General features: G+C 27.9%; 1 protein-coding gene across 1 annotated transcript; it reads left to right on the top strand.

The window, feature by feature from the left end:
* Positions 1-3,603: 3,603 nt before the first annotated feature.
* LOC106755850 (calcium-binding protein PBP1) lies at positions 3,604-4,382 on the top strand. The gene has a single exon (XM_014638067.2). The coding sequence runs from the start codon at positions 3,869-3,871 to the stop codon at positions 4,241-4,243; it is 375 nt and encodes a 124-aa protein (XP_014493553.1). The 5' UTR covers positions 3,604-3,868; the 3' UTR covers positions 4,244-4,382.
* The last annotated feature ends 8,247 nt before the right edge of the window (positions 4,383-12,629 follow it).

The following is a 12,629-nucleotide window of genomic DNA, read 5'->3' as shown; positions in this document are numbered from 1 at the left end:
GGATACCCGCAAATATTTAAAAAAATATATTTTTATAAATTATTAAAATAACATTTAAATAGAATTACAAAAAAATATATAAAATGTAATATAAATTAAAATTTAATTTTTGTTTGGGTTGAATTGGTTCGATGGTTCATCGTTCTTCTTTGCTTTGTTCTCTTTTTATTTTCAATCCTTCTTGAGAATGTCATCCACTCCGATGGGTTGTTGACGTGCAGAAGACACTCTGATACTCAAGCTATAAAAATGTCTAAATTTTATTAGGATAGAAGAGGAAGATTGTACCTAGATATCAATTGTATATTTATAGAGCCTATACAGGCAAGCCATTGTAAAGAGTAAGGCAATCTAACCTATTAATATCTGTTAATTGTTAATAAATGACAATTAATTTCGATTGGTATATTTCATATAGTACAATTTTAATTAAATTTAACCTTGTAAAATATAAATTAATGTTAATTTTAATTATATTTAACTTAATAAAATAAAAATTAAATTTTTATTTTTATTTTTTGCGGGTAGCGGATATCCGTGGGTACAGATAGTATAATACCCGCACCCGACCCGTTTATAAGCGGGTATTAAAATATCCGCTATCCATAGGTTTCGGGTAATAAATATCTGCGGGTATCAACTATCCGTCGCGGATTTTATCCGCAGATATCCGCGGGCGCAGATTTTTTTGCCATCTCTATTGTTAAGAGTATAAAAGCACGTTACAATCAATAGCCAAGTTAAAATAGTTATTTTTAAAATCTTAATTTTCTTTTAAGACTTTTATCAAACAGTTTATATGCTAAAGAGTTAGGGTTCAAGAAAATCAACACAAAGATTTTTATACTGGTTTGAATTAAAAGATTTTACGTCCAGTTGTTAATCACTATAAAGAGTGATGAACTATTTCACTAAAATCTGTTTAACAATTACAATAAGATGAATAAAGAATAAGAACAGAAAACACATTTCTTCGACAAACGAACAGAAGAACCTTCCTTCGACAAACAAACAGAAGAACCTTCCTTCGACAAACGAATGGAAGAACTTGCTCAATCAACTTGAAGATAACCGCTCCGACCTTAGACACACTAAGCGCGAGCTTCTCCTATTCACAAGACTTGATTTGAGCAACACTAACACTTGAAAACTTCCTCAGAGAGTTTCTGTATTTTCACGTGACTTAGATTCCTTTTCACTTCTAGAGAGCTTCCCTTAAGCACACAACTCAAATACTCTCAAATGAAAAGTTATTTTTGTAAGAGCTCTGAAGACCTCTCTTTATAGCCCAAGATTCAGAAAATGAAAAGACAACTCACAACAGTCAGATATAATCGATTATCAAAAGTGATAATCGATTATTTCAATCCGTTATGGATTTTCTGAAAAAGTGATAATCGATTATCCTGAGAAATAACCAATCGCGACTTGGGCAATATTACATACAGTGATAATTGATTATCCTGAACAATGATTAATTATCTGTGTAAACATTTCTTTTCCACTTAAGCTCGTGATAATCAATTATTACATAAATATCGCTTATTTGGACAAAGTTTCTCTAAAAGAGAAAACTTTTAAGTATGCTTACATCATCAAAATTACTCATACACTTATTTCTACAAAATACTATTATCAAATTATGTAAATAACTCTTCAAAGCTTCGAATCCATCATTATCAAAATCTACGTAACATAATTAATTACACACAAAAATATAACTTATTATAACAGTATATATGTGTTTAAATATTTTAAATGCGATAACTTTTTGCTATTATTATTGATATAATCATATCAAAATAAGCACATAAAGTAAATTAATTTACTATTTTATGAGTATAAGTTTATATTGTATAAATAAATAATTAAAATAATAAGTAAAATAAAATATTTTAATATTTTATTAATCATTATGTTTTATACTATAATAACATAAACATGTAAAATAAAAATATTAAGAGAATAAATTAAATGAGATTAATTAATTTAAAGTTTGATATTTAATAAATCAAAAATAAAAATACTAATTTTTAAAATAAATTCATAAAATAATAATAATAGCATAAATATTAATAAGAATAAAACATAATATTTAATTAAAATTATATTACATGAACAAACGTAATTTGATCAATTTATTAAATATATCATTATATCGTTTTTTTAAAATATATTATAAAAATCAAATATTTATAGTTTATTTATTTCTCTACACTTTCCACTATATTTTCTTTAATTTAAAAAACTTGAAACTCTCCACTTTTACTCTTGTTTTTTTTACTCTTAAATTCACTCTGTTATCTAAACACACCCTAAAAGATAAACCAATAAAATAGGTAAAGAAAAAGAAAATTGAATTTTGAAGAATAAAAAAATATAATTAAAAGTAAGAAAATTTAGAAATAATTGGAAGTGGATCAAAGCAAAATGATATTATAGAAAGTTGAGAAGTAAATTGGAAGTGAGAAGTATAGAGTTGGAAAGAAGGTTCCAATCATCAGTTTATTTGTTGGTTTGTTGAAAAAGCAGTGTTCGGAAACTTAACGGTTGTTTCCAAATTCCAGTTATAAAATCCACCGACCCTGTCGTCTCGAACCAACCAAACACCACAATTTCTCATTACTTGCATAAAGTTCAGACCCAAATTTCTTGGTTTAGCCCTTTCTCATGCGTTTTCTTTTGACCACAATCTCATCATCTCAACGTCAACTCACCAACAAATACTACAACTTCCTAAAATTCTTCACGTTAATTCCTACAACTTTCTCATGAGTTTTATTGTCGCCTTTTTTATTCAAATTTTATTTTTATTTTCTTCATTTTTGAAAAGTTCAAAAAAAAGTTAAAATTTTCCTTTCTTTGAAAATGTAACATATTTCTTCAATATCATTATCATTATGATGTGACTCCTGTTTACACGAAATGAAAATTCACTTTAGAATAATTCTGAAGATTCTAAAATAACTCTGAAAAATCTAAAATAATTTTGAGACCCAGAGTAATTTCTTTTTAGCAGTTTCAGCAGCATATTTTGTAGTGAAAATCTCTCTCTTATGTTTAGGTTCGTAAAATAGTAATTCTTTAAAATTAAAATTCAATGCGTGCAGAGTAAAAATTATAAATAATATTAATTTTTTTTTAAAGAAAACAAGAATCTTCTTATAATACATCAAATAAATCTTTGATGATAAAAATTTTAAGATTAAACATTATAAAGTAATATTTATTCTTATTCAACTGATAAAACAAAAATATTTCAAATATTCAATTTCACATGTTGCGTTTGACGGATAAAAAAAATGATACTTTATTATATAAAGAAAAATTTATTAAAAAGGAAAAAAAAGTTGACAGTTTATCATATAAAAAAACGCAGTAGATTCTCTACGTAAAAAGATGTTTATTGATGAAAAGAGATTAAGAAATTTATTAAAAATAATAAAATTTAATATTTTAGTAGTTGGTGTAACCAAATCTTCAACCTCAAAATTAAGAAAGAGGAAGTACAAATTAAAAAATCCAGTGGCATTAAATGGGAAAGATTATATTATTAAGAAATGAGTTACAGAATAAGATAAGATAAGAAAAGTGAAATGACAGAAATAACCAAAATTAAGGTTCTAGGAAACAGGGAAGGAAGGAGGTTCCTTGAGCAGAATCAAAGGCGATGAAGGAATAAATCTCTGTTCCTAGGCTGTCATCCAAACAGGGATCATTGCTTAAATCTCTTCCTCTTCTTCCTTCAATCCATCTTTTCCATTTTTTTCTCATTCCCCTGTTTCAATACACATATATAAATAACCCACACACAATCACATTCTTCCACTTCAACTCAATTCAACCCATTATTCTCTTCTTCTTTACAATGGCTGGAATTGGCTTTGAGGACCTGCTTCCTGTCATGGCCAACAAGCTTGGTGGGGAGGGGCTTATGAAGGAGCTCTGCAACGGGTTTGAGCTGCTGGTGGACAAAGAAAAAGGGGTGATAACGTTGGAGAGTTTGAGGGAGAAAGCTGCACTCTTGGGGCTGCAGGACTTGAAGGAGGATGAACTTGTGAGCATGATGACTGAAGGGGATCTTGATGGAGATGGGGCACTCACCCAGATGGAGTTTTGCGTTTTGATGTTCAGGTTGAGCCCTGAGTTGATGGAGGAATCCTGGTTTTGGCTTGAAGACGCTCTCCAACATGAACAACTCAACCAACATCACAACAACACCGATAGCAACTCTTCCATTTAATGCTTAGTTCTTTGCTTAGGGACAATAATTCATCACAGGGTCTTCCTCTGATCTTATTTCTGTGTAGTTGTTGTTGCTGTTAATTCTGACTTTTAGTTCTCGAGGGCTAATATTGAAAATAATACACAATTTTTTAATATCTTGCTTGCTTTCTTTCTATCTTCTTTACCTTATAGAGTGGTTGTGGTTTCTGCTGATTCGTGGTGGCATTAGTAAATTCCTCTTTTCTAAATATGAAGTGTCAAATGTTTTGCAATCAAACTGTTTGTGTAAATTCGTTACTGGGTGATTAAACTGGAAAACTGAGGTGAGTCAGAATCACCAACTAGTAAATCAGAGAACTTTATATTGTTTAAAAACTAAATCTAGATCAAATCGTCTATGATCAATAACCAGTGACATATTTAAACTTTTTTAGTTAATAATGGTTTGGAAGTACAAAGTGTTTTCCTTTTCTTCCTGGATAATAATAGGGTAGCATGACATATATTAAATTTGAACAGAGATATCTTAATGGGAATTTGAATTTTGGATTCATCAGATTTTCTGATATTAACTTCTCTTCTGATAGACCCAGTTGATTTGTTTCTCAACATATAATTTATTTATCTACTAAAGGTGTAGAGAATTCCTTTTTGAGTTAACCATGTTAACTTATCATTAAAAAGAATATATTAATGTGTTAAACCAATGACAGCAGTTAAAAAAGATGAATTTGTTGACATAGTTACATCAAGGTGGAAAGTTAGAGAAGACCATCTCTGCAAGAATCTTTTAAAGCAAATCATGATTATGAGTTATTATAATGCTGCAGTCACAGGGAAGATGTAAATTGTGGAATAATTCACGAGTCTGCGGTTTCAAGTTCATGGAACTTTCGTAGAATCCTGTCTCTAATTCATTACATACACAAGTTGCACACACATAGCCGTTGCAGCATGTCAATTTGCATACAATTTCTGATTCTTTAACTTGACTTCAGAACCCCATTTTCATATCCAATTCCTAGCAATTTTTATTGTGTTCTGTGTTCTGTACCAACCAGATCTGCCACAAATATAAAACATTCAAAGTGGTCGGCGTTGTTGGGACACTTTCAAACATGAAAAATGTTCGTTCGTTCATGTCCTAATGTAATATCCAACTATGTTACGTATTTAACAGATCAACATGACTAACAAATCTCACATTTTTTATTATTAGTTATCTCGATTCCACAAAATCGATTCCACAAAATCGATTCGTAAAATAAAATTTGTTATAATTTAATTTTATCTCTAATCGATATAAAATTTTATCAATTTGAAATTTATCTCTTAAGCAAGAAACTTTCTTACAATGTTACCTATTATTTTCGGGGGGTGTTTCAGTGTTTCTTGATAAGTCTGATTTGCTTTCTTAAAATTGGGGTACAAATTCAGCTCATTTGCCCATTTTTTATGTTATCAGGAAAGTCGTTTCTTTAACTATTAATACAAGGACAACTCACAAGATCGCTGAGGAAGATATGAAGAAACTCCAAAATGAAAAATAAAAAATAAAAATATATAGTTAGATTCAAAATATTATATTATTATGCTGAATTATCTTTATGTGTTCGAGTTATGTTGAAGGTATTAAGGTCCCCTTGCCTAAGGATGCATTAACTTGCTAACTACGTAAGCTGCATTTTTTTTGGTAATAGAAGATTGATTCATTATGAAGAGTGTTTGAAAGATGCTTTTATGAAATTAATAGGATTTTTTTTAACGATTATTATTATTTTTATAAAGAAATTAAAAACTTGTCTGAGCTATTATAATAGATTTAAAAAGTTTGTTTTTCTATATCTCTTTGCATTATAAAAGAGAATAACTTTAGTTTTAATTATTTTCTTAAGTAATTGGATGTATTTGTAGTAGTAGATCTTGAGAGGAGTGGGTAGCCTTAACCTCTCAACCCGTTGCTGGATCTATAATTTTTAATATATATATATATATATATATATATATATATATATATATATATATATATATATATATATATATATATATATAAATAAAACTAGAAGTGGTTGTTGTTGATGATTAATAAGGGTACAATTGTTTCATATATTTTGTTCGCGTGTGAGGTGAGAAATTGTAGTACCAAGATAAAAGGGAAGAAAAACTTTTTCATACTAACCTGTAACTTGTAGTAAGACTTTATATAAAAATTAGATAATACAACTAAGTTTAATTTAAATATATTATTTTAACTTCCTAATAAAAAAAAACCATCATTTTTTTTTCAAAAATAAATTTTAAAACAATATATATTGAATTATAGTAGACAAAAATACCTTCATATATTATGGATTCTAAGTTTTAAAGCTAAGGATATTTAAATAATTTCCATTCTCAAAACTTAAAAAAAAAACTCAAACCCTTACTCACCTCTCTCAAAAAATCAGAAACACTGGCTGTTAAGCAATTTTTTACAAAAAAAAAATGATTTTATAATGAGTTTTCATTTTATAATTTCTGTTTTATCTAATTTTCACAAGCATAATGACATATGAAGGAATTGGTATTTCACTTGTAAAAAATCAGAAACACTCGCTATTAAACAATTTCTTACAAAAAAGATTTTATAATGAGTTTTCATTTTATAATTTTTGTCTTATCTAATTTTATCTAATTTTCACAAGCATAATGATATCAGAAGGAATTGGTAATTGGTAATTGGTCCTGAAGGTTTTTTAAGAGATGACGATTCAACATCTGCAGATGATGAAATTTGCAAGGTTAGTGAAGATGATGAAATTGAAGAGATCTTGAATGAACCTTTGCCTGAAGGCGAATATGCTAATAACTCAACTCTTTACAAATGTAAATTGTTTAACGACAAATATTTCTAATTTTTTTTCCAGTTGGATCTACCATAAGATGACAGAAAAAAAGTTGGAGTGAAATAGAGGAAAGAGAAAGGATTGAGAGGAATGAGAGAGGTGAGTAAGGGTTGGGATTTCTTTTTTTTTTTTTTAGTTTTGAGAATGAAAGTTATTCAAATATTCTTCACTCTAAAACTTAGAATCCATAATATACGAGAGTATTTTTGTCTACTATAATCTGATACACATTGTTAAAACTTATCAACTAAAATAAATAAGAACACATTCCAATTAATTCCCAANAAAAATAAATTTGTATCAAATTTGAACTAGTAACTAATCCCAACATTGAAATATTAAAAAGAGTCATATAAGCAAAAAATCTCAAATATCCTTGATCATGAGACATATAAACTTGTAATACCTATTCCATTCTTAATTGCATCAATTCTTTTTTATCAAAAAGAGAATTGAATGTCACTAATCTTCTGATACCGGCAATTAAATATTTTTCATAAAAAACATCTATATAACCATGATTATACGACCAATTATATATGATCTTTTGAAAATGATCGGCAACATTTTTTTGAAGAAAACTTTTTTCAAATAAATTGAATAAATTCAAATTTTTTAAATAGGAATAAACCGATTTGTAAAAAAAAGACGCTATAAAGATTCCCCCAAAACCTCATTCCTCTCAACCCTTTCTCTTTCATCTCTCTCACTCCAACATTTTCTCTCTGTCATCCCTATTGCCTCAATTGAAAAAAAAATCATAAACCCTTTGTCATCAAAGATATTTTCTCTCTCATCTCAACATTTTCTCTGTCATCACTCCAACATTTTTTCTCTCATCTCAACCCAAATTGAAGATGGTGGTGATAATTTGAATCAGAGATGTTTTTTAAAAATTGAAAAGTTTACTCTTTTATAATCATTTTATATTTATTAATGTTTGTAAAATGAATATAAACTTTGTCACTTTATGTTACTCTTTCCAAATCTCAAAGGTAAAAAAATGATTTTACTGTTTTTTATCTTGCACAGTGGTTAAAGTTTATTCTAAACGCAGGTAGAAGTTGATTCAGTAATAAAAAAGGGACATGAGGAAATTAAAGAAATGGGTATAGAGGAGCTCCCTGGGAGTACAATTCTTTCAATTCTAGGTTGTAATCTTACACCATGTATTCCATACCAATAGAGAAAGGAAAAAGAAACACTTTATGTAAAGAGAAAAGGACAATAGAGGGAAATATCTTGTTCTTTAAAAATATAATGAAATGTGGTGTAGATGTGTAAATAATGTATGAAAATTTAATTGATTTATGAAGGTTTTATTTACATGATTTAATTTAAAAATGAAATTTAATAATAATAAGAAGGAAAAATATATAACACATCCTCCAAATGAACGAAGAGCAACAAATTACCATGTCACAGGTTGTTGTGTGTGGGTGGGGGAGAGTATGGAGACGAGAGAGAAACAAATTGGATAAGTGAGGAAGGTGAATTAGGGTTAGGCTAAGAGTTTCTGATTTTTTTTTTCCAATTGGAACAACAGAGAGTTTGGGGGTTTCTTTTTTTTAGTTTTGAGAATGAAAATTATTTAAATATCCTTGACCTTAAAACTTAGAATATATGATAAATAAGAGTATTTTTGTCTATTATAACCCGGTATACATTGTTAAAACGTAACAACTCAAAAACAGGCGTACGCGTGTTAACAAACCCATATATATATATATATTCCAAAATCAGTTAAGAATTTATTATCTTTCGATAATTAATTAAGAGTTTTTCAAAAATTGATTTAGAAAAAAGTATTTAGAACTTTAATTAGTTTTTGAAAACTATTTCTTAACTAGTTTCTAAAAATCGATTAATTAATAAAAGAGTTGAAACAGAAAAAAGAAAAAGAAAAGTAAAAAAAATATATAATTTAATAAAAAAATTAAAGGTTATACATGTGATCTTAGATAAGTAAGACAGACAGGTGCACGGAACATTTAATTTTTTTCTTCTTTCTTATTTTCATTTTATTTATTTTTTCAACCAACTCACTTTCCGATGTATTGTTTCTTTTCTTCTGTAACGTACTTTCTTTCCTACAATAATATCCTTACTCCCTTATCAACGCCTTGTTAAGTTAATAATTATAAAGTGATTAACGTGATTTAACATCAAAATTTGAAAACTAAATTAGCACATTTAAATATTGTGATTTTCAAAACTAAATTAATTTTTGTTTGTAATTTTCTCTTTCAAAACATTGAAATGAAAAAGTGTAAATCAATAGAAATTTGCAATAATTTTGGTCTCCTAAATTTAATAAAGTTGTTTTCAGTCCTTCAAAAATTAAAATAACATTTTTTTTCTTTCCCAAACATCAAATTTGAGTGACTATTAGGTTATAAATTTTAAACCTTACACATTAAAAATTTATTGTAATTACTCTCTCAAATTTAATGTTTAAAGACTAAAGTCATACTTTCTCAATTTTAAGCGACTAAGACAATTTTTTTTACATTTATATAAATTTGGGTCAAAGTTATTCAAAAAATTTTAAGAGTAGAAATATATTTTAAGTATGATTTTTAGGTTTGGTTTTAAAAAATGAAAACTGTATTTACAAACTCAGGTCATAGTGAAATTAGTTTTAGATATATAAGTTATAATACAGTATTTTTGATAAAATACTTTTTGAATATTTTTATTTTTTAAAATATGATTATTATTTTATAAATGAAACAATACTTCAAACTCAATTATCTAAATAGATTGAACAAAACGTGATCCATTTTACTGTAAAATAATTTTATTTTTTTTACAGTAACTATATAACTTACATATGTATAACTTTACTAAGTAAATGAATAGTATTAGTGTTAATCTTTAATATCCGGAATGCGCGTCTCTCTTTTACTTTCTTATTTTTCAAAACATTCTTTTCTAAATTTGTTATGCATTCTATTTAATGTTAGAAAGATGAGTAATTTTTCTTTTTACATTTTCATATTTTCCTTCTTCATCTTTATAAATATGAAAGTTTCAATTTCATTCATTTTGAATTATGTAATCGAAAATCATAATTCAAAACTCATTTAATTTTTAGATTATACAATTTAATCTTTTTTAAACTGCACAATTCGAAAGTTATTTTTAATTTATGAATTACAAAATCTAAAAGTCATCATCTTTTATAAAAACTTTTAAATTATACAACTACAAGTAAAAAATGACATTAAAATTGCACAATTTAACAACAACAAAATATTTACATTTTGTATAATTTGAAAACTACTTTTATCTTAAAAAAGATTTTTTTTATTGCCGGAAGTTGAAAATAACTTCTGAATTATATGATTCAAAAGTAAATAATACCTTGTAAAAGTGGAGAGTGAAGGAAAAGAAATAGTTTATGGATTCCATAATCTTTTTATATTTTATTTCTTGATTTTGTAATGGAAGTTTTTCTTAAGAAAAAAATTACTACTCTCCATCCGAAAATGACAACGGAAATTATTTTATTGATGGAATGCAGAGAGAATTTGCCTAAAAGGTGATGAGTATGGTGCCTTTGGTTCAACTTATCCTTGGTCCAATAAGCTGAAATGATGGCTCGGTTATGTTTGGAGAATTACTTCATGCACCCTATTATTTTCTACCTACATCCTATCACTCTGGAATTTCTTTGCCTGAACATAATAAACAATTCTGATTTTTTTTTTTCTAGAAATCAATTCCCCCTTCTTTTATGGAAAATATTTAGGAAGTTTTTTGTGGTGTGAGAGATGAAATTTGACCGGTGCAGGAAGTTTTTCTAAACAATTTTTATAGGAATAAAATAGTATTATGTATTTATAAAGAAAAAAGAATATAAAAAATAATAATAGTATTTTATGGATAAAAAATTATGTAATTTGTATTATTTTTTAGAAAAATCTTAAATCAGTCTTTTTTTTCTACACGTTTCAATTTGATCTTTATTTTATGAAATTTGATCCAATCAAGTCTTTTTCGTTTGTAGTATATAAAAGGTTTAATACTTATTTTACTCTCTATTTTTATAGGTTTAGTTTAAAATGATCCTACCTATTAAAAAAGTTCAGTAAGGTCCTATAATTTGTTAAAAAATGTCCAGTCTCGTCCTTTTCGCTGACACCGTTAAAAACTTAATGGTGCAAATGCCACCGTGACACAACCTTACTGAGTTGTCAAGTTTGATGAATACGTGGACATTACACTGTGTAAATATTTAAAAAATTTAAAATGACACATTTGCTTCATCTTCCACCTCCACCATGAATTTAGGGTTTTTCCCCAGGTGACATTAGAGGTCACCGTCTCCTTCTTCCTCCCCATCTCCCTCTCCCTCTCCCTCTCCTCCCCACAATAAAAAGCAAGGGTTACGTAACTGTCGCTTGCAAGTCCTACTAACATGGAATTAGCATGCAAGTCCTACTAACATGGAATTAAACTGTCGCTTGCTCTTTCTACCTTTTTCTTGGTTTTAATCTATTACAGCTCTTTTGTTGAAGCTTGAATTTGTGAACAGGTAGCTTTGGCAAAACAGAGAGTTGATGAATATATTTACTCTCAGTTGATAACAAACTGGCACCCAACAGTCAGTGTAAGTATTTTCCATATGATTTGGGTCCATTCAAATTGTAAAATTTTCCAGTCAACAAGAAACAGCTACTCCACTGTAATAATTAAGATCTTTCTGTAAAAGTTTTTAACCCCATTCTAAAGGTGTCATTTTATAGTTCATTGATAGTGTAAAATTGTTTAAGTCTGCATTGTGGATTAAATCCAATAAACTATTTTTTAAGTGATTTGTTACTTCAGTCTGAGATTCAAAATTTTTAATGAACTTTTCGTGTCTTAAAATTATGTGCCCTTACCAATGAGCAGACAACGGTAAACTGCAAAACAATTTGTTGTTTAAGTATACTTAATGAGATTTTGTTTTTATAGTAGTGTTTTTGTTTGGATCTTATATATAAGGGTTGTTTTAAATTTATAGTAGTCTTTTAAGGATTGTTTTATTAGGGGGACTTGACTTACTAGCAAGTGGACCCTATTGACTAAATATGCAGCAATTTGGTTCTCATCCACAGGAATGTTGGTGAAATTTGTGATCCTAACAGTTACTTTCCCTGGATCAAACTTGCATTCACCTTTTTCCCCTGTGTAAGGGTATGAAGACTCCTCCTCCAACCCTCTAGACTCCAGCAAATACTTATAGGCAGTTGTCATAAGACCTCCATTACAGCCATTATCACATGTGGTCCTTTTTGTTATGTCACACTTGGAAACAGAAATTGAACAAAAAGTTATCAGGGGCAAGATGGATTCATGTAAAGAAAAACCCCAGTTCATAAATGAATCGGGATGCATAAAATTTGTGACATTTATTTATATGCATTGAAAAGCACTGAAGAAAGCAAGTTACATAGAGATAAACATATATATATATATATATATATATATATATATATATATATATATATATATATATATATATATATA

The sequence above is a fragment of the Vigna radiata genome, chromosome 2, assembly GCF_000741045.1.
Source record: "Vigna radiata var. radiata cultivar VC1973A chromosome 2, Vradiata_ver6, whole genome shotgun sequence".
NCBI lineage: Eukaryota > Viridiplantae > Streptophyta > Magnoliopsida > Fabales > Fabaceae > Vigna > Vigna radiata.
Note: the sequence above shows the minus strand (reverse complement) of the source record. Positions and strands in the feature narration are given on the sequence as shown.

What these genes read in the sequence shown, in the direction of transcription:
- LOC106755850 (XM_014638067.2), top strand. Translation starts at nt 3,869, where the DNA reads ATGGCTGGAATTGGCTTTGAGGACCTGCTTCCTGTCATGGCCAACAAG.